General features: G+C 36.8%; 1 protein-coding gene across 3 annotated transcripts in view; it reads right to left on the bottom strand.

The window, feature by feature from the left end:
- nkain2 (sodium/potassium transporting ATPase interacting 2) overlaps nucleotides 1-21,690 on the bottom strand; it is a 286,417-nt gene that overhangs the window by 158,149 nt on the left and 106,578 nt on the right. For all 3 annotated transcript variants that reach the window (XM_006626429.3, XM_069195794.1, XM_015359899.2), the window contains exons 2-3: nucleotides 17,049-17,186; nucleotides 6,619-6,699 (exon numbers count right to left, since the gene is read on the bottom strand). In XM_006626429.3, the coding sequence (XP_006626492.2) occupies nucleotides 6,619-6,699; nucleotides 17,049-17,186 (219 nt within the window). The remainder of the gene's footprint in view (nucleotides 1-6,618; nucleotides 6,700-17,048; nucleotides 17,187-21,690) is intronic.

Below are 21,690 nucleotides of genomic sequence, written 5' to 3'. Positions count from 1 at the left end.
ACAATTGCAGCAGCACGACATCCAACCACAATAAGCAAGCAAGCTAAAGGTGTGAGCCTGGTCAGTACCTGGATGGGAGAACTTGAACTTGAACTTTATTGCCATATGTAACCGGTACTGGTACAATGGAATTCTTACTTACAGAAAGTCTCTCGATTGTAAAACAAGTGTAAAAAACAAAACAAAGTACAAACCTTGCATTAAGACAATATACAAACAAACAGTAGACGATGTACAAGTTAACATGTAGACAGTTTGAATGTAAACAGTTTGAAGAGCTGGGAAAGCTAAGGTTGCAGCTGGAACCGTGGAGGTGTTAGTAGGGTCAGCAGGGGGCGCTCATCCTGCGGTCCGTGTGGGTCCTAATGCCCCAGTATAGTGATGGGGACAATATACTGTAAACAGGCGCCGTCCTTCGGATGAGATGTAAAACCATGGTCCTGACTCTCTGTGGTCATTAAAAATCCCAGGGTGTTTCTTGGAAAGTGTAGGGGTGTTACACTGGCATCCTGGCCAAATTTCCCATTGGCCCTTACCTATCATAGCCTTCTAACAATCTCCATCTATGAATTGGCTTCATTACTCTCTGCTCTCCTCCCCACTGATAGCTGATGTGTGGTGAGCATTCTGGCGCACTATGGCTGCCGTCGCATCATCCAGGTGGGGCTGCACACTGGTGGTGGTGGAGGGGAGTCCCCATTACCTGTAAAGCGCTTTGAGTGGAGTGTCCAGAAAAGTGCTATATATGTGTAAGCAATGATAATTATTATTATTATTATAAACTAAAGCTTCTTACTCTATTAAATGTGTGGATATTCCGGAGTCTTTGGATGATAATGATACCTCCTCTATTGCAGAAATAATGGGCATCTTGTTTTTTCTTTTTGAGGCTCCTCTTTTCTCACTGAAAAATGTTGTTGGCTGCTGTATTACAACAGTGATTAACAGAAGATCCCATTACTGAGGTTAAACATGCTTCTGCTTCCTTAATTATCATTTGGTCTTGTATCCAACCACTAGAGGATAAGATCACATCAATTATCTCTTCAGTTTCAACAGAGAGCAAAATGATTGATATTATTCAAATAGCAGAGAGGCGAATTAGAAATGTGGAAAATATCAAAAATGGTTTAAAGTCCATTTGGAATAACCAGAGGACATGTATCAGAGATTCAATCTTTGGATCATTAGGGTGCATGTATGGATGGGGAAGAATGATACCATCAACATTATCCAGGATTCTTTGAGGAAATGGCAGTCTTCTTTGATCTGTTTGTCCTTTTGAGATTAAAAGACCTGAATTATTACTGTTCCAGTCTTCTGAAAAATAAACCAGAATATTCATTTTCAATATTCAAAAATCTTTCTACATACAAATTGTGAAAATAATTATCTGGTCTTTCCACCTCAATATAATGAACACACTTTGTTTTTTGCTGATTTTTCTGTTTTCACAGCACAATACCTAATTTGCTTCCATACACAAAAAAGTAATTTCAGAAGAAAAGGTTTAAAGGTCTAAAGCTTGATTAAAATTCTTTAGACCACTTTCATTGATAAATTCTGATATTAAACTTTTTCAATGATTCTTTCAAACTGAATAAAAATATATGCCACCTCATACATTATAAACAGACGGGCGTCTCTGAGAGATCTGCTTCTGATAATGTAGAATTACTTTTCCACATTATAAACCATGCTTTTTACCAAAGCTCCTTGTGCGGTACTGTCCTTAGATAAAAAAAAGGGTTTTGATCATTTAGAATGGATGAATACCTATGGATTGTCCTTGAACATTTTGGTTTGGTTTAATTTATTTAAATGGTTAATACTCTATACAATATCCCCCAATATCCCCACCATGTGTTCATACTGATGCTTTAATATTCTCTCAATTTACACATAGGAATGGCTGTTGACAGGGATGTCCAGTGTCAACTGTATTATTTGGTCTTTCATTTAAACTAGTGATGGTAGTGATGGTAATTAAAATTGATGAAGTATTTAGAAATCATAGTAGGACTGACCCCAATGATATTCAATTATCTAAAACTTACATTTATTGATCTATTGATCAATGATGTTATTCTTTAATTTATTTTCAGTATCTCTACCTGACTTCTCCATCTTCAAAATTAATTTAGTAATTATGGTAATTTGTTTATGGAAATAAAATAATTTAGTCAAGAGCAGTTCTCAACAAGATCTCTCCACCTTCTCATGCCTTCTCATGTAGTAGATGACTGGATCACCTCTATTTATTTTTTGACTAAAACAATTATCTACGTGACTGGTACCTATGTACATTGTATTTGTTTCAGAGCACTCTTGGCTTCATGCCAGTGGTATACTACTGGTTCTAACTGGTGAGCCCATGGGTGGCATGGTGGTGCACGGGGTGGCATTACTGTCTCGCAGTGCTGGTGCCCTGGGTTCAGTTCTGGACCTGGGGTGTTGTCAGTTTGGAATTTGTACAGTATGTTCTCCTGAGTGAGTGTCTGAATTTACTCTAACAGCAGAAATTGTAACAGCAAATTGCAAGAGCACTTGAGGTATTTTAAGAATCAGTCAAACGTCATAATTTACAGTCTGTCATTCAGATTCTGAACATACAATATACAATATGCTGGCTGCCCCAAACTGTGTGCCTTTATTCTAGCTCCCCTCCCTCCACCCCAACTTCACTGTTTTCTCCCTGGCTCATTCCTGAGAAGTGAGGGGGGGTGTGATAGCCCTGACCTTTCCCCAGCTAGGCAAATTAATGCCAATTATAAAGTATGCTACCCATTCACGCTCATCATCTCATTGCATTACTATTAGAATTTCGCCAAACACCTGAACGTGCTGTTGTCAAATAATTGCTTTTAAATGCTTCATGTGCAGTAGTTTTCACATTTCCCCAACATGTGTCCAGGAACATGCACAGAACCATGCACTATACTTTCGCACCCACATTTACTTTATCATTATTGCAAATTGTTCAGTATTTACTGGACCTAAAAGAGTAATAGTAATAGTAAATATCACGTAATAGTGAAAGAGTAACAAAAAAGTCTACCAAATCAAAAACATATCTAAAAGTTATGAGTGTAGAATCATAAAATAATAAATATTTCATATTCTCAAATTCCCTTTGATACAACACTAGTATCAAAGTACTTTTTGATTTCAGTTCAAACTGACACAAGATAAATTTGAGCTTAATGAAAGTAAATGTCTTTAAATTGTTAACCCGAAAAATTGAACAATTGCAAATACCCACCAGTAACAAGTATAAATCCACAGCATGGACACAGTGTCTGGCAACAATTGCTATCTGTCATATTCTCAGCCAGACAAACCTTAGAAACGTTAGATATAGAAACCCAGGGGAGTGGAAAAGTGAGGGTCAGTAAAAAGTGTTCATCAACAACAGAAACACTGACAAATAGTCTGTATTACCGACACAGAGGCTTAGTTCTATTGCATTACTGAATGCTGAACCTTTGAAACTTGTAGCATTCCAGCAGAATCCTCCATTGTTGAGCTATAAAATAAAATGAACTGAACGAATTTATTTATCCATGTTGAAAATCTGTAAGTGTGGACTAATTTAATAACAGTCTAATAGCGTTGTAAAATAAATAAGGTTTTATCTTGAGGATGGAAAGAAATGGGAAGAAAAACTCCTGACTTCCAGCAGAGACGTGGGCGAGCTGCTGTCACTGCAAAGTCAGCACTGAGAACTCTTACTGGGTAAGGGATCAATATGTAAGAGGAGGTAAATTGACAAGATAGTCATTACTCTGAGTGGAAATGACAGTCACTTGCATTCTGTTAGTATGAACATGTTTTTGCTGTACATGATTTATATAATGATTTTCAAACAGCATTACATTGGAACAGCGACAGAAAGATTCTTTATTTTTAAATTTTTAATAAAAGAGATAAATTATTAATGCTGTTGACTGGGGAAACTTAGCAGGTGGAAGTTCACACTTCCTAACGTTCGAAGACGATTCAGCATTTAGCATCCACGTAAAACTGAAGATGAGAAGGAAATGGCAAGGAAGATGATGCTTTCCTTGATGCTGATAAATATGATGAAGAAACAAAAACGCAAAGCTTGCAGGATGTTCTGTTTTAGATCCAACTGCCAGACCCAATTCAGATGGTCCTGACAGCAGTGGCCCTGCCCCCACTCCCATGACTGTGGTGCTGCACCTCCCTCTCCTGCCACTGGGGAAAGACCTACGAAACCCAAGGCACTGAGATTCAATACTCACACCTGCAACAATAATCCATAATACAGCCACATCATCCCTTTCCTTCTGGTTTCATCTCACCTAGAGATGGTGGGTCCCCTTTACCTGAGTGTTCAATAACATCTACCTTCACAGCGAATTTTCACCAAGCTGTTTCTCTTTATAATACGTGTACTGAAACAGTTCAACCTACCTAGCTTTTAATTCTTTAAAAGTACACATGACTGCAAAACATCTAAGTCTTCTGTTTAGTGCAACAAGGATCTTTGTTCGGTGTTTTCATGTATGTTATTCAACCTCTCAAATCTGTGGAAGGGTTTTTTTTTTTCAAAATTCTGCCTAATGCTCAGACGACAGTGAAATCCTAGACCTCAACATGTTCCTGGGTTTCAAAAAGCTTATACACAGCTATGTTCTCCATTGTGTCCAGATGAAATGACGAATTTAAAGGACAATCCACAACTCTCTACTTCGGCAACCAGGGTGTTGTAGGTTTTTTAATTTCAATTATTTTTCTGAATAATTATCTATTTGTTTTTCTCTTGAATTTTGTTGGTTACAAGGTCACATTAAAAATAGAAAAATGTCTGACATGATTTATCTTGGTTTCTAGCCTTACATCACAAAAACCTGCAATTTTAATAAGGGTGTGTAGACTTTTTTATATCCACTGTACAGTATATATGCTCAGAAAAATCTATCGTGCAATTGAAGAAAGTTGGGAAACCTGAACAGACTAAGAGCATTCTTAGATTTTAGTCACAGGCTCAAAGTCTATCGACATAGTCAACATAAGCTGGCTAAACAAATATATTTTTAATATTGTCAAGTGAGCGATTGAGTATCATGCTACAGTATATACAGCAAGTCATACAGTATGAGCACTCAACAGGGTTACTTCCTTTAGTATAACCTTTTCTCATCCCTTTTCTAAAATATAATTCAACCAAATGGAAATTCTTAATTAAAGCTTTACAGTACATTATCTTTCTGATTCTGAAGTATTTTATTATTACTGTGTATAATCCACAAAATGAGACTCCATCTTGGGTACATTGTTAACTATAAATTATTTTAATTCAGGCCACAGCAGTTGCACAGATTATCTTGAAATGATGATAATCTTCCCTGCAGTAAAATATTAAGAACATTACTAACTTACGTTTTAATACTGTAATATCATATGCCTCCGTTACGCTGATATGTGGTGAGCTCTGCACTAGGTTGGGCCACTGTAAACACAACCAGATGACCAGATGAAGTTAAAGAGCATTCACAGGTGGCCTTGCTTTGGCTGGCATACAGCTCACTTTAGTGTAAACATGACTATACTGTAAATGATAAATTTGCTCCTACCAGTCAGACCAAATTCGGGTAATTAGAGACTGGTCACTATTTGAGTTCCCCCAAACAAATATCTGTAACCATGGACCTGGAGAAGCATAGTATTTTCTGTTACATCCTATCTGAGCTCTAAATGACTTTACTTGATATATCAGTTGTTTAATTAGAATGTCTTTATATGCATTCCAGAAACCTGCTCATTGACCATAAAAAATACATGTCTTTGGGACACAACATTTAATTGTCATTGACCATAAACTGACTATAAATCCTGTAAAAACGTGTCATTTCAGGACCATGGTCAAACTGACCTAGAGCATTTACTGTAAGTGCTGTTCTTTATCATTCACTGTCTGAACTTGCACTGCAGTTGCTCCATGCTTAATGACAATTTGCTCATATAATATAAGTGATAGGTAGGGGCTGAAAATATTTAGAAGGCAATTTTCCTTAAAATAAGTATTTGTATGTATACAGAAAGTATTTGTGTGTATGGCATGTTAATTTTCGCATAAAGATTATTGCGTAAACTAGGTATCTTCCAAATTCTTAAAGCAGGAATTTTGAATCTTTAGTTCTAAATTCACTCTCAATATGTTTGATAGCTTTACGTTTCCTAAGATCAGAGGCCTTTCCTATTAGATATACAACAACCTTAAAAAACAGTTACAGCACACACAATTGTATGCAGCAGACACTTCTGTCACTGCACACAGACATTCTCTTCAGCTCAACACTGAAACAAAAATAATTGGCCTCCTCATTAAACCACTGAAAAAGTTCATGCTCAAAACAAAGCAAGTATTTTGAGGTGAAAAAAAGATTATGAACTCTGTTCTTCTTTTTTCGTGTCAGTATGTATTTACCAAGATAAGATATGGGATTCCTCTTGTGTAGATATTGTACTTATATTACAGGATACAAGTAACAGTGTAAATAACAAGAGAGCAAGTTCTTTAAAAAAAATCCTTGCCAAACAGACTGTTATTAAAGCGAGTTAACAGCTTTGAAGCATTAGGTGGCAAATTACCTTTGAAAGGTCTCCAACCTCCAAGTAGAAGCAGATAACAAACACGTTCCACGTGACCCAGAGAACCAGCCAGGCTGCGTACTGTGGGGGCAGAAAATACAGGACAAAAAGTTAATGGAAAATAAAAACACTGAAATTATTCCAGCGTATCACAGAATTCAAATCAAATGCTTCCAGTATTTTAAAACTCTTTTTTTAAACTTATTGCAAGGTAACTCAAAACATTTCTCCTGACCACCAATGCCACATACTGTACAACATATATTTTCCTGGTTAATTTTCAAAATACAAACACATAAAGAAACACATTTAAAGAGTTGGAGGGGGAGAATACACACAACAAAAACATCTGTAATCAAATACAACCAAATGTGATCATAGGGTATTTTATTCTCCATCTATCCTTTTTAGCTGCAGTTAAATCCACCTGCAGGACCTTGCCTGCACATTAATAGCAAATTTCCAAACACAGAATTCAATGAAGAGCTTACCATGTCCTAAGTACTGGATACTGTCACGCCCTGTACACCTAGAGGGCGCTCTACTTCTGTCCTGTTCCTAGTTCCCTGTGATTATTCTCGTCTTTCCGGTGTGTCTTGTTGTGAAGCCTATTTACTTCCTGTCTCTGCTCAGCATTGAGGGTACAGATGTCGTGAGACCTGTCTAGCACTAGGTCACCCCACGTCTGTGGCTTGAGGGCATACTGTAGGTTTCTATACCGACATTGTCCGACACCCTGAGCCTGAGCTAACCCCTGTGTTGCCCCTTTTGCAGCTACGCATAGGGTCTTTACTGCTCTCCTTGTCATTCCACAGCTTGCCCTTCAGACATCCGTAACAGAAACAACCCAAATTCAACCCATGAAGATGGGGTCTGGAGCTGCAGACGTGCTCTGTGTACATTCTATGTGTGAACTGAAGTCGGATTAGCTGATGTGCCAGGTTTTTAATGAAACAGCCAGCCAGGGCTTCCAGCATCATCTGATTCTCTGTTCCACTTGCACTGTATATAATGGAAAGAAATGTCACTTCAGCAAACTGAAGTCATTTCGTTAATAGACCAGTCTTTTAGTGGTCAAAGTATCCCATGACACCCCCAATGGGAAAAAAGGGCCACATGTTGGCTGAGATAAATAAAATAGAGACATAAGAAAACCAAAGTCATCAGTGATGTCAGTAAGAATTTGAAGGTTTTCAAGTGATGAGACTTTGAAAATAAGAGTAAGTAAATCCAAACTGCTGAAAAACTGAGAGCAAGCTGCCAAGAAATCAGTTTTTTTTTACAGTATACAATATATGATATATTCCTGTATCACAGCCAAAAATTGAAGATCCACAAGAAATATGGTATAAAGGCAAAACTGACTTAATAAAAATAAATTAAAACTTTGCATATCATTATTGATCAGAGCAAAGTATAAGTATTATTGGGTATATTATTGAAAGAAAATATGAAAGATTTATTTTACTGGCACACTGTATGCTCATGTCAGTAAAAAGTATATTTTAGATATAATAAGTTCAAGTAGGTACAGTAGCTGTGTCAGCATGCATAGGCTGCAAAGGAAATAGCAAAGAAAAGAGAACATTTGGCTGTGGAGCCTTCTTCATACTCTTCTTCATACTTCATACATACTGCATTTGTAATATGATAGATAGTTCAGCACTATTACTTTGCTTTAATTTGGTTTTAGTGGGATAATGAGAGGAGGCCATTTGGCCCATATAATCATATAATGTAACTTGTTTGCCTACTAGAATATCATTGATCTGAGAATCTCTTCCGTCCATTTCTTGACAGAAGATCGTCTTCCAAATTCTCATAACCTCTTTCTAAAGAAGTGCCTCTTGTTCTCAGTTTTAATTTCACTGCCCAGCAGTTTTGACTTCTGTCTGCAAAATTTGTGTTTCAGAAGAAGTAAGTTGGGTTGGCTTTGTCAGTCCAGATTTGAGTTTGTCACTGCTTGAATGGCATCTCATTGTTTTCTGAATAAGACTGAGAAGGTTTAGTTCTTTCAGCATCTCAGTATCTGGATTCTTGTAGGTCTAGGAATAAATGTGTTCCTTCCATCTTCTAAAGTGCTTTATCCAGTACATATGGAGGGAGCCGGAGCCTTAACCAGCAAGCAGCACGCATAGACAGAAACACACACTCACACTAGGCCCACATTTCTAAGACGCTAATTAATCACTTTAGACTTTGGGAGGAAACTCTCAGGAAAATAAGAACATACAAACTCCAGGCACACAGCAACCCAGGCCCCCACTGCTGTGAGCCCATATTTATCTTGATATTCTTATCCAGTGTGACTTATCTTTGCCTCTATTTACACAACTGTTCGCTAATCAATCAGAGAGAAGTACATTGCTCAAGGATATAACAACAGTGTCCCCTCTAGGACTGGAACACACAAGCTCAGAGCCTAGCCTGGTTGCTCTTCTCTGGACTGATCCAAGAGCAGACATTTCTTTTTATTAACATGGTGACCAAGGGCATTCACTGCATTCAAATGTGGTTATAATTATGTGTTGCACAATTTTACCATGACATTTCTTGAATTCGGTTTCCTTAATGACCTTTTTTCTTTCCCACATTGCCTTGTGTATAACTATTTTATACTGCAAAGTGGAGAGGAGTGAATAAATGTGTGAGAAAGGTGTGAAGTCCAAACCTGCATGAGAATAGAGAAGATAACACGAAAATAAATCTGTCATTGAGAGAAGGGGGATGGTGTGAACCTAGTTTCAGGATGGGTTTCATTTCTATTGTCTTTCTGCTGTGGGAGTTGAGAAAGAGGAGTTTCAAACCTTTCTCCACCCCTCTCCACTTTGCACTTCCTGGGTGGCCTCTCTGCTTCTTCCCTCTCCCTCCTCCTCCACTTTTCCAGCTTTTGTTCTCCTGTGCTATTTAATCTTTGCTGTCTACTTGTCTTTCTCACACCTGAAGAAGGCTCCACAGCTGAAATGTTGTGTTTTCTCTCTTTTCTTTTCAGCATTGAATAAACCTGTTACCTGTTCCTTTGCAGCCTATGCATGCAGACACAGCTACTTACATGAACTGCTATGAACTTGATGAGTTTATTAACTATACTAGACTGAGGTCTCGGCACCTCCCATCAGCTATGTAAAGCTAATTCAGTAACCCTACCTGGCTTGATGGCACTGCACTTGAAAATCAATCTAAATGGAAGATTTTGGGGGTGATATGTGATACCGGCTAAATATTTGACCCATAAAGTATGTGCAAAACATTGTAAAAACATCATTCTTCCATGTCATTAATATCACCTTTTCTACGTTGTCTCTGACTGTCTCTGAAAAGCTGGTCAACACTGTCTTCACTAGACTTGATACTGAACTAGAACTGCAAATACCTTCTTGCTAAGGCATCTAAATCTACTCTCCACTCCAGCTGCCAGAATCCTGCCCAGGTCACATGAAGGTGATCACAGTACTCCTGTCCTGGAGTCCTTGTACTGACTTCCTATCAGGTTTCTTGGTGACTTAAAAATCCCCATGCTCACCTATAAGGCTCTATAGAGCTTGGTGACTACAGTAAATAACTGTCTTAATTACTATCTTCCCACTCAATACCTGGTAGTCTTTGTTCATCTAACTGGTCTCCCGTCCTTCCGTCAACACTCTTACCCCAGAGATCTTTTACATATTCTGTTACAATATGAAGCCTTTTTTGTGCTAATTGTATCCCCTATTTTTATTGATGTTTTAATTGTTTTTTAACTTGTTGGTAAAGCACTTTGGAAAGTTACTATTAAAAGCATTATATAAAATAAATTGTATTATTCTTATTCTTATTCTTATTCTTATTCTTAACTCTATACTTGGAATAATCAATCCTTGTTCTATAGGGCTCTGATCAAACGGGTGATCTACAATATTTCTTAGCCTCTCTGGGCATCGGATTTGGACATGTTCCCCAAACCAAAAGGTATGAGTGTGAATCAATCAAGACCACTGATTAAAGCTCTTGCAATCAAATGAGATTCAATAATGCTTGGTGACAACTTTTGATCTCACTGACTTAGTTTCCGGACACAACTACCACGTGGTGCACTGCGCCATCCAGGCCCCAGAGAGTTTCTGAGAAACAAAATTTCAGATAGGACTACAAAACCACCCATCCTAAACCTGACTTGGGTCCCAAAATACAGGTTAAGTACAGTATAAATGGACTGGAGCTCTCCAGGACCAGGGCTGAAAACTCTTGATCTACTGTAGATGATTTGAATTAGGATGTACTGTGATTCTAATACAGATTCCTGTGATACACTACAATTTACATCACTCCAAAGTGAGCATACACCCCTTATCTGCACTTTTTCCTCTCTGTGAATTACTAATTTCCCTTGAATTCCTACCTTCATTTATTTAAGTTATTTTTTTTTATTAAAAGATTATATGAAGGACTTTACTACATGTCTTCTGAATATCTCAATATGCTAATATCAGTGCTGCTCTTGCTTCCTTGAAGAACTCCAACAAGTTAAATAAAACAAGAGTTAATTTTTTCCTAATTCAATGTTTACTGCCCCCAGAATGCTATTGCATGCAGAAATTATCTCCGGTTTAATTCTAATTATGGTTTCCATACGCTTACATTTAACAGTACTAGTTTTTGTAAAGTAATCCAGTCTATCAGGCTTGGTAGCAATGATAAAACATGTTAGTGGGATAGGCAGGTATTTTTTTAAATAAAGTATAAGTTTATTTTAATTACAATTATATGTGCAACTTGCCCAGAAATCCCTTTTGCTACTTCTAGGATCAAGTGTCTCTGTGTGTGCTGAGAAGGTGTGGGTGGCATCTACAGCATAAAATAGTGGTTAATAAAGAAGTTTTTTATTAATATATAGAAAATGCACTGACTTCAGGAAAAGTTGGTATTTTTAACAAAAACGTTGTGAGGACTCCTGATTAAAGTAGATAGAGAACTGCCAAAGTGACAAAATGGGGACAAAAATGATGAATGACTAATAAAGTATGTCTTCACAAACATATCAATTTGTATCTGGAATTGTTAAGAAGAGATATTTTTCTCTTTTTCACTGTCTATACCTAAATAACTGTCTCATAAGACCATCTATTTAATAAAATAATAACATCACTTTATTAACCCTATACAATTTCTTGCATTAGGAATTTGTCTTTCCGCATACCCCAGCTTGCTCTCAATGAGACACACAGATACACAGGCAGGGAGAGAGACTGGGGTCGGAGCACCTGGGGTTAAGGGCCTTGCTCAGGGGCCCAACGGAGTAGGATAAAAAATACTTATTACTGTTTTAGTGAAAAATTCCAATTACACTCTTTGTTTTTCAGAATGATGTGCACTTTGGTTTCCACTCATGAACATTCTTTGAGGTACAGTACAGTTGAATTGTTTGCTTGTACATTGTTGATTCTTTTCTTTGCATTTTTGTGTCAGGTCTTGTGTTGTAAATTTGGGTTTTTAACTTGTTGCTTGAATGATTCTTCTAACACGTTCTGCAGTCATTGTGCTTGATATTCCACAGCTGGAGCTAATTGTGGTAGTTCTTTTCTTGCTTCTTTGTGTTTGTCAATAATAACCCACTCAAAGCAAAATGACTCATTCTGCTATCTTTCTGGTAGTTTGTTCTGTGTTTAGTCTTCTTTCTTGCATTTGGGATCATTGCTCTGCTCTTTAGTTTTAACTGCTGTATGTATATACTGTACCTCACCAGGCTAAATTAAAGGGTGGTGTGTTTGCTTTAGATATTACAGTACATACATAATAAACTGTATAGACACGGGATAGCTAATAGCGTACCTGCAATTCTTAATACACAAACTCACAGGATAATTTCTTAAAATAAAATTTCTCTCTTATTCTCTTGTTAAAGGATACCATGTGTCCCACAGGAGGGCTGAGGCAATAAAAATGCAGCACAGATTCTTTATTCAGTTAATGATTCGAGAACGAGAAGATAAAAGAGGGACACAGAAAAAAAAACATTATCATTACATGTTGCACCAAACATTAAGTAGACAATTTCCATTTCAGATTTTGACAGTTAAATAAAGCAGCAGGAGACCGTGTACGAGTCCACAGAGACAGAGCACCACTCTCCATTTATCTGTATATCTGGAAAGTTTGGTTGTTTCATGGCTGGCTACAGTTTGCCCAGGATGGCCAGTGTCAAGACCTGTTACCTGATTCGGAAGACCAGCTCTTAGATTCAGATTCATGTAAAAAAAAAAAAACATTTTTCTGGACCAAATGTTGCAAATTGGATTCAATAAATCCATAACACCCTGTAGGGATGAGTTAAGGTTAGTATTTTAATGATTTCTTTTTCAGCTAGAGCAGTGCTGAATAGTTTAGAGCTACCAATGCATAATAAGGGATGTACCAAACACCCTGGAGTGAAGAGAGGGCAGCGTCCGTGACTTCCCTCACATATATGCCCTGGTGAAAATGTTTCATATTCGAGATCTTTAAATTCTTTTAAATTTGTTATTTTTTTCCATGAATATGCAATGATATACTATACATATGAATTCCCATACTTGAAAAGAATCAAGAATACTGTTCTACTGAATTCAACAGACCATTCAGAAAGGGCACTGTACAGAGGGGTTTTTACTGTCACTGAATTTGACATGTTGTCAGGGCATTAGACACAGAGGATGGGAGTGTGTAGCGGAACTTCATTTGGCACTTCTCCACCTACCAGAAAGCGCCACATTAAATTAGAATAAAAATTCATTTGCACTGACAGCATCTCTAAAACTGACATCAGCAAGGGTAATGTTAGACAGAAAGCCATTTAACTTTCTAGAAAGATCTTGTATGTGTCTGCATCGATGCGATATAATCACTCTGTAAAATAATATATAAAGTTAATATATTCTGTCTGTCAGAAATGACATGAGGTTTACAAAATCATGATTTAGACCACCAATATATTTACAGCAAAACCAAACTGGTAAGAAACGTGTGGATTTATATAGATCTCCGTACTTTCCTGTTGAAAAGACAGGCTGTCAACGTGTTTCATATAAATCCGGATTATTTCTTTCCCCTCTTGGATTCACACATTTCTAAGCTGTTTCAGTCAATAAAGTTTTGATACCAAAGGTTTTCAAAAAGAATAATATCTGTGCAATCAATCATACTTTTACCAGTTGTGTAGGAGAAAATCGTGGACAGAAATGGTAAAGCAAACACTCCCTCAAAAATGTGTTCTGAAAATCTTATTTGATTCCAAAACACTTCAAAAGTGCTTTTTCTCTACAGATTTAGTGCTGTACAGGGGTCTGTATCATCCCAATCAAGTAAACAAACTTTTTAAATACAGGAAATGATTGGATATGGATGGTGCATACAGTGCTGAGGTGGGGAGTAGAGCTTTTTGGGGTAATGACAATTTGGCTTTTTTTCCTGTGGAAAATCCCCAGTTTCACAAAAGATTAATCTGACATCTGCATCCTCCACTACAGATGCTCCACACAACATCACTAGAGCATACCCATGGATGAACACATTTATGATCCCCAGTGCTGTATTCACATTCAGCAATTTTAATTACAGTTGTGTTAGCAGGTTATGCCAGTCTAACAACCTCAAAAGAAACATAAGAACATTTGACCTGTTTTACCAATTTGGTTACTGAACCAAGCATCTCAGGCAGCTTATTAATTCAAAGATCTCATTTGATCCCAGAGAATGAGCTTCAGAACGAAATGTGATAACTAGTTTCCTCTGTGGTGTTTGTTTGCTTCATTATTAAAATAAATGTTTTGCTCTAATTTAACTTATCTACTTTTTGTGCTGCCACACAGAAGACCCATTTCCCTCAATGGACATCAGTATAGATAGAAATGATAGAAATGGCCATCTCCATTCAAGAGCCACAGCATCTCGTCTGGCCAGAGCTCCCCATGGTTACTACAGTGTTAAGTAGACTAGTGAGCACATCTCTCCTTTTTGAATTTCTGGCATGATGTACAGTGTAAGACCTACTAACTTCCTCTGTGAAGGTCAGCTAATCTAATGTTAAGTACTCAGGTAAATAATGCATTGTTATGCTGCATTTCCGATTTGTGCTCTAGACTTTTCTCACCTCCCCAAGATAAAACAGCCATTGATGATATCTAAACTGCACAGACCCATTCAAAGAAAGATGTTCCTCATAAAGACATACTACTGTATATCACATGTTTCAGAAGCTGTTCGAACCTGCATCACACAGCTGGTCTCTGGTTACAGACCTTACTTGACCTGTTGCTACAGTACCTAAATCTAGGATTCAGATGTGGGTTGGCTTGCTCTGTATAGCACTAATAGACACAGGTCTCCAGTGTAGTAGAAATTAGTGAAAATGATCAAGTAAATAAGAATGGACAATGGTGCAATTCTGACATGGCAATGTTACATTTTTGGGATGACAGTGTTTGTATGTTGGCAGTAAAAAGTCACAATTAAAAGTCAGTAAAAAGTAAAATGATGATCTCCAGCTACCTGAAACAGGGTTATGCCAGCTTCTGAAGTCAACATGAGAATAGAGATGAGGAGTGGTGTTTTCATTCTCTTTAAATGTGAGCAGTGTGTTATGTGCATAGATTCTAAAATACTCACACCTTTGATTGCTGCACGTGCAGATCATTGGGTTGTAGCATGCATCTTCTACCAGCATGCTAATCAAGTGTTAAATGTTATTCAGTAATGAGTAATGGCATTAAAAAATCATTTTTTTCTGTAATCATTTTATTTAGATACTGATAAAAAAAATTATATATATAACTTTTATTATAGCCAATAAATAAATAATTAAGGTTCTATTGCATCTTTTTTGTTCCAGGTGTTTGTTATGGAACACTTTCCTGTGAGGCACAAACATTATAGATGATAATATTTTAAATTAAAAATAATATATTTTAATTAAAAACATTTGAGTGTAATTAAATATCTGAATATTATACTATTTTCTGTCAATACACATAAAGAACTTCATCTTATCACACTTACAGATACTGTATGTTTTTATTCTGAGGAAACTTCAGCAGCTTGAGGAAGATTCAGTATTTTTTTTGTAAAATAATAATTTCATGTTGTTTTGGAAAACCTTTCAATTTCATTACGAGCAGGACTCATTTTATTTCTGACTATGTTGCAATGTTTTGTAAAAGACGATAACAATTCAGGTTATGATTTGTTATTTTGCTTGTGTTCTGATGAGTAGCTTTCATTTTTCAAGCCATACATAACTAATGTAATAAATTTGAGTCCCTCTGAAACCTGTTTATGGCACAAATGACTGAAGTGAGGTGTCAGTGGAAAATCATATATACCAAAACAGCAGATTTATTTTCTTAATATTCAGTTTACCAACTGTTACTGTCTTTCTTTTCAAATTACAAAATGTCTGCAAGATCCATTTATTGAGAAAAGAGAAAAAGGAAGATTATGAATTTGTGATTACATTCATAAGATTATGAAAGCACTTAACATTACTTCTATTCTTCCTGTCAGGTTTTGTGTCAACTTCAAGATCCATGTCTCAGTGGGGAGGAGAACAGAGTGATGAAGTCAGTTCAGAGATGGGGATTAATAGAAGGTCATGATTGGTAAAGGCCAGGGGGAAATTTGGCCAGGGCTCCAGGGTAACAACCCCTACTCTTTTCAAGAAACGCAATGTTTATGATTATTATGAATTTATGGAATTATACAGCAGAATCAGACGTCAGATTTATTACGTGCAGATTGCTTCATGATACATAGACATTCAGTGCAAATGTAAAGATAGATACGTAGCAGTTATAGACAAAGTTCACAAATGAAGTACATAATGAAAAAAACAATAATAATATTTAGTCACATCTTTTTAATATTAAGACCCTTGACAGTCAATTAAGCCACATTATTTTTTAATCAACAGTCCAATCTAAAATGCCAAAATAGTAGCACTGATTTGGCTGTAGGCACAGTATTTGAGTTTGTGCACTAAAAAATGTTGAAGTGAGGAGTGAATAAAACTATTTTTGTCCAACAGCAAGCATTCCTAGATCTGGAGTGATACTACTGCAATAAAGCTAATTTGAGGAAAGAGAATCTCCTCACTGCTCTTTAAGGACCAGGGGGCTGTGGGCTGATCAGTCACATCTGACAGGAGGTTCAGGGAGGGGAACAGTGTGAGTTGTAGGGAGCAGAGACTCTTCCTCCCAGATTCTGTCCAGGGGAGGGGCAGATTATTACATTATGATACAAGTACAGTGGTTTTATTTAAGAGAAATACAGTACACAAACTGTAGATGTGTCTTGTTTACAATGTTTGGACTCAAAAATTATTAATAACTCTCTGGCTTGTAGACTGCTAAAAGATGCAGATATTTCTTATAATTTCTTCAATTAACAGTATGAAATCTGACCATAAATCATACTCTACTTACCCCTGTCACGTATCGTGGTCTGAACTGAACTGTTCCAAAGAGGCCAAGAATCACTGTAATAATATGGACAAAGTTCGTAAGGATTGGAGCCCACTGGTAACCAAGGAAATCAAATATTTGTCGTTCCAATATGCAGATCTGAAAAAGAAACAGCAAATAATAGATTTTATACTATTTAATTTAATATTTAAATAGAGTTTCTTAACTCTGTTATTAGACTTAACCAGACAAATTCAGGCTAGCTTGATCTGTTATTCATTCAAAACCTGAGAGCTCAAAATTATTAATGCAGAGGGAACAAAATTATCCCAATTGTGTCTGAAATAAATCATGGAAAATGACATCTTTAAAGTACTACAGTATACTGTACATACCGTACTGTACTGTACATGGGAAACATTTTAGAAATAATGACATTTCTTCATAATCAGAAGGATAGGGATACTTTATCATTTAAAACAACTGTAGCAAAACCTCAAATGTGGCAAAAAAATTGGCTTGGTAACTGTATACAGGCATTGAGCATGACGCAAGAGTTATAAACCAAGAACTGTTTTTTAGAAATTACTATGGAGCAGAAATGTAGGTTATTTTTTTGTAGGTTTTCTAAAACCATTTCATGTGTCTTGGAAAAGGTGAATTGTATTTGTAAAACTCTAATTTCCCACTTCTTACCTACACTGAAAGACTACTGTTGGTTGAGCTGAATTGCACATTCTTGCACAATATTCTGTGGAATTAATTAGCAAATACGTCAAAACAGTAGGTAGGTTAGATTCTGAAACAATAACTACAGTAGCACTGATTTTAATTTTACTAATGAACACAATTCAGCATGATAAAGACCTGCCTCCACTTAATTTTAATACTAGTTTCAAATAAGAAGAGTCACTAACTGAAGAAATTGATTACATTCAATGACAAAAATACACCTGTGAAAGGTAACATATAGCATACAACATAAACTACTGTATATAGTAATCAAAATCTAGATACTCATACTAGGAAAATTAAAAGTACATTTCATTTGTTTACTTTGTTTGTCAAAGCCCTTCTAAAATTCACACACAATGTGGTTAAATTAAATCTAAAGGAAGCACATATATTACCTCAAAGAATAGCACCCATTTTTTTTCAACATGGAATTGGTAGAAAACATCTTTATTAAAATTTAGAGGAAACAGAGAAAATGACCACTAACAACACAAGATAAAAAAGAGCATTTCTTGTGTGTTCTTTACTCCTCATTAACTAAAGTAGGATTTGTTTTTAAGAGATCTTACAACATTACTGTACCACATCAGCAATCATCTTTGACTTTATTGGGATTTCAATTGGGATTTGCAGTACATTACTAACACCTTTGGATCAGGTGTCTAACTGGGACTGACATTTTTGTATGTATTGATTATTTAGGTTTAACAACACATCTTGCAGGGCACTTAGTTGTGATTAGTGACACTATCTATTGTTTTCCAGTTATGTTTTTACTCCATCTGCATGAAAAATACTGTGATCTGTGAATGAAGGATAAGCAATTAAATTCTCTCAGAATATTTTCATTCTGTGAACAAGCCATTTGCATACACTTACAGGTAATGGAGTTATTTCTCAGTTTAAAGTAATTAGCATTTTGATGCATAATTTGACAAATTAATAGTATAATTGTTTGTTGATGCCGAAGTAGAGAAAGCATTGTAGTGCTGTTAGTATATTTGGAGACCTTAGGTTGCACTTGGATGAGAGCGGGGGACCACTGGGGTTATGGGTAAGGACTCATGAGGGGAATGTTTATTATTCCATTGTGTTTGGGGAAAATAATATTTTTTTTCTTTTCTCCAAAAAAATCATTTTTTATAGCCCCAATGTAGAGATCACAACAACCGACAGCATTTTTAAAGTGTAAAGAAAGTAAAAAAAAACTGTAACTGTGATTGCTTTTGCTTAATAGATGAAGTCACTAACTTGATCTATTGTCTTCTAATATCCTACCTGATTCAAAAATAAAGTAATGAACGTGGCTAACTGGAACAATATTTCAAGGCACTCAGTTTATTCAAAAAGGTTTTTCTGATGAATATGAATATGAATAATAGTAGTCAGGCCAAACCGTAATTAAAATGAAGAAGCAACTCCTCCTGATGGGGCTGTTGGACCAGATGATATGAAACAGAAGTAGATCTCAAACACAAATGATATATCATTTCATTCTATAAAATGTAAAGACAGAATATGAACGTGGAATATGGTGACAACACTTAAAGGGGATTTGCTTTAATGCTCCATAACTTTGAAAGACCACATTCAGGGGATTTAAACATGTTGATTATGATATGATGAGCAGTGAGTGATGCTGTGCCAAATCAAGTCTGGAAAGCATCGTTGGTGTTTAATGGAAGTGGTGTAGGACAGTAACAAGTCCTTGTTTGACAATGTTGATTTGTCCGTGCTGTACAGGGATTGCATACAGGTTTCAGAGAGAGGAAGCGGTGACAATTATTGTAATATAGTGAAACTTGGCTTGTAACAATAATGTTTGAAAAGGTTAGCATTGAGAACAATTAAAGGATGGGAGGTTTTCTCCATGCTGAATGGAACTCAGACACTCCATAAAAATCGGAGTTAAGGTTGACAAAAACTGAGCCTTTTCAACCTTTCTATTGTATTTCACAGACTGAAAGAATGCATTGCTGGCACACTCTACAAGGTTCCCGAGGCTTAGGATCAATAGACAAAAATTTAAGGTAATGAGAAATGATGGTTGATATGAGCTAAGTGTTTCATCCCATTTCTTTGAAAACGTGTGATGCCTTTTAAACGAGAGACACATGATGACTTCATTGATGCAGATGGGTAAAGGCTCAAACTGAAGATAAGGGAAACAGAGCCAAGCAGGAGCCAAGTGTGTAATGTAATGTCTCCTTTGATGCAGGTGGGTGGTGATGAAAGGTGAAAGCTGGGGTGCAGAATTGGAGCCAAGCAGTGGAGCTGCTGCAGTGAGGTAATGAGAGCCTTATTAAATATTTCTGAGACAGCCAGAAAGAGTGGAGAAATCTGAGCATGATGAGTGAAAAAAAGGGGCAGCAAACTATTTCTTCTGCAGACAAGTATCTATGACACTTATCACTGGTGGGGAGAGTCACAGGCGGACACTACTCCATCTTGGATGCCAGTATGTTTCCATATGTTCCTGCTGTGAAAGATGAACCCAGATCTGACATCAGCTGAGCTGTGTCCCATTTGGAGCTTCATCAACATGGTAACTCTGACAAGGAAGTGGTTTTCAAGTCGTGTCTAGATCAGACTGGCATCGTTGGCTTAGAAGACAAGATGCAAATTCAGCTAATGGGAGAGCTGCTGGTGCAGCTGGTTAGGGAGACAGAGATGAACATCAAGAAACCAACCAAATTAAGAGCTTACTAGAAGGCCAGGGGAGAAATTCAGATTCCAAATCAGGCTGGTATTCAGGGTTTGGCTGTTGACAAGAAAGCTGGAGTTTGTTTTTGTTCTAGCAGGTGAAAGAAAGAAGAAGCCGAATATTGTTACAGGGTTAAGGACTTTTTCTACTGAGAGCAAACTGCAAATGAAAATGTTTTTTATTTATTCTTATTCCCAACAGGAACAGTAAAATGGCAGAGAGAGAGGAAAAATGGGAATAGAGGGAAGAGCGGAACATGACTCCAGAGGAGCGGTTGAGCTAGGGCTCCATGTGCTTGTGGCTTCATCACAAGATGGGAGGAGAAACAAGGAGGGCAGCATGGAAACTCAGGTGGTGAAGGTGTTATTTAAAACTCCACTAATTACCTAAGATTCTCACATTTCACAAGCTTTAAAACTTTCATGGCATTGTTCTTCGCTATATATACTTTTCAATGTTAATGCATCCTATTTTAATTTTATTCAGTAATGGAACTTGCAAGAATACAGTGACCTCTGAGACTGACCCTGATTTTTTTTCATACTGTCTGCCTGAAGGTCTACAATCATCTTATACATAAGTAAAAAATGTGGCATTTCTGTGACATGTGTCGGGGATACGTTTCGCGGTCCAGTCGCAATGCAGCTCTTCATTCCCTATCTTCACTGTATTTCCAAAGTCTCTGATTGGGCTGAGTATCAGCCATACTTCCTGCATTCAGCATGTCTTGGATAAAAGGAACCGGTCTTGCATTACAAGGTTTGGCATTCTCGATGCTTAATACTCATTTCAATAAGCTTTGGGATTCTTATTTAAGAAAAAATCCATGTGATAAAGGCTACTGATACTCAGCACAAGCTGTACCCTGATTAATTGGGAACAGTAACACTAGTTTTATATTTCGGGTTTAGAAAGAAATGGCATTAATGGGGGCATTTCAAACCACAATGAAAGTAAAATATACAGAGTAACATTAAAACCTTCAATTAACATCACAATATACTGTATACCAAATTTCCAGCACCATATTCTTTGATTCAGAACAAGACAACCAAACCTCTGATGAGGTGAAGCGGCCCTATTACATTGTAAACAAGTAGGCTTGTGAATTAAATCCAGTAGAAATATTGCTCAAGACTTCAAGACGGTTTTGCTGACAAATACAATTTACTTGTTAACTCTGCATGTACATCACATTGAAACATTTCTGTTTTTCTGTTTTCA

Source organism: Lepisosteus oculatus, chromosome 2, assembly GCF_040954835.1.
Source record: "Lepisosteus oculatus isolate fLepOcu1 chromosome 2, fLepOcu1.hap2, whole genome shotgun sequence".
In the NCBI taxonomy this organism is placed as follows: Eukaryota; Metazoa; Chordata; class Actinopteri; order Semionotiformes; family Lepisosteidae; genus Lepisosteus; species Lepisosteus oculatus.
Note: the sequence above shows the minus strand (reverse complement) of the source record. Positions and strands in the feature narration are given on the sequence as shown.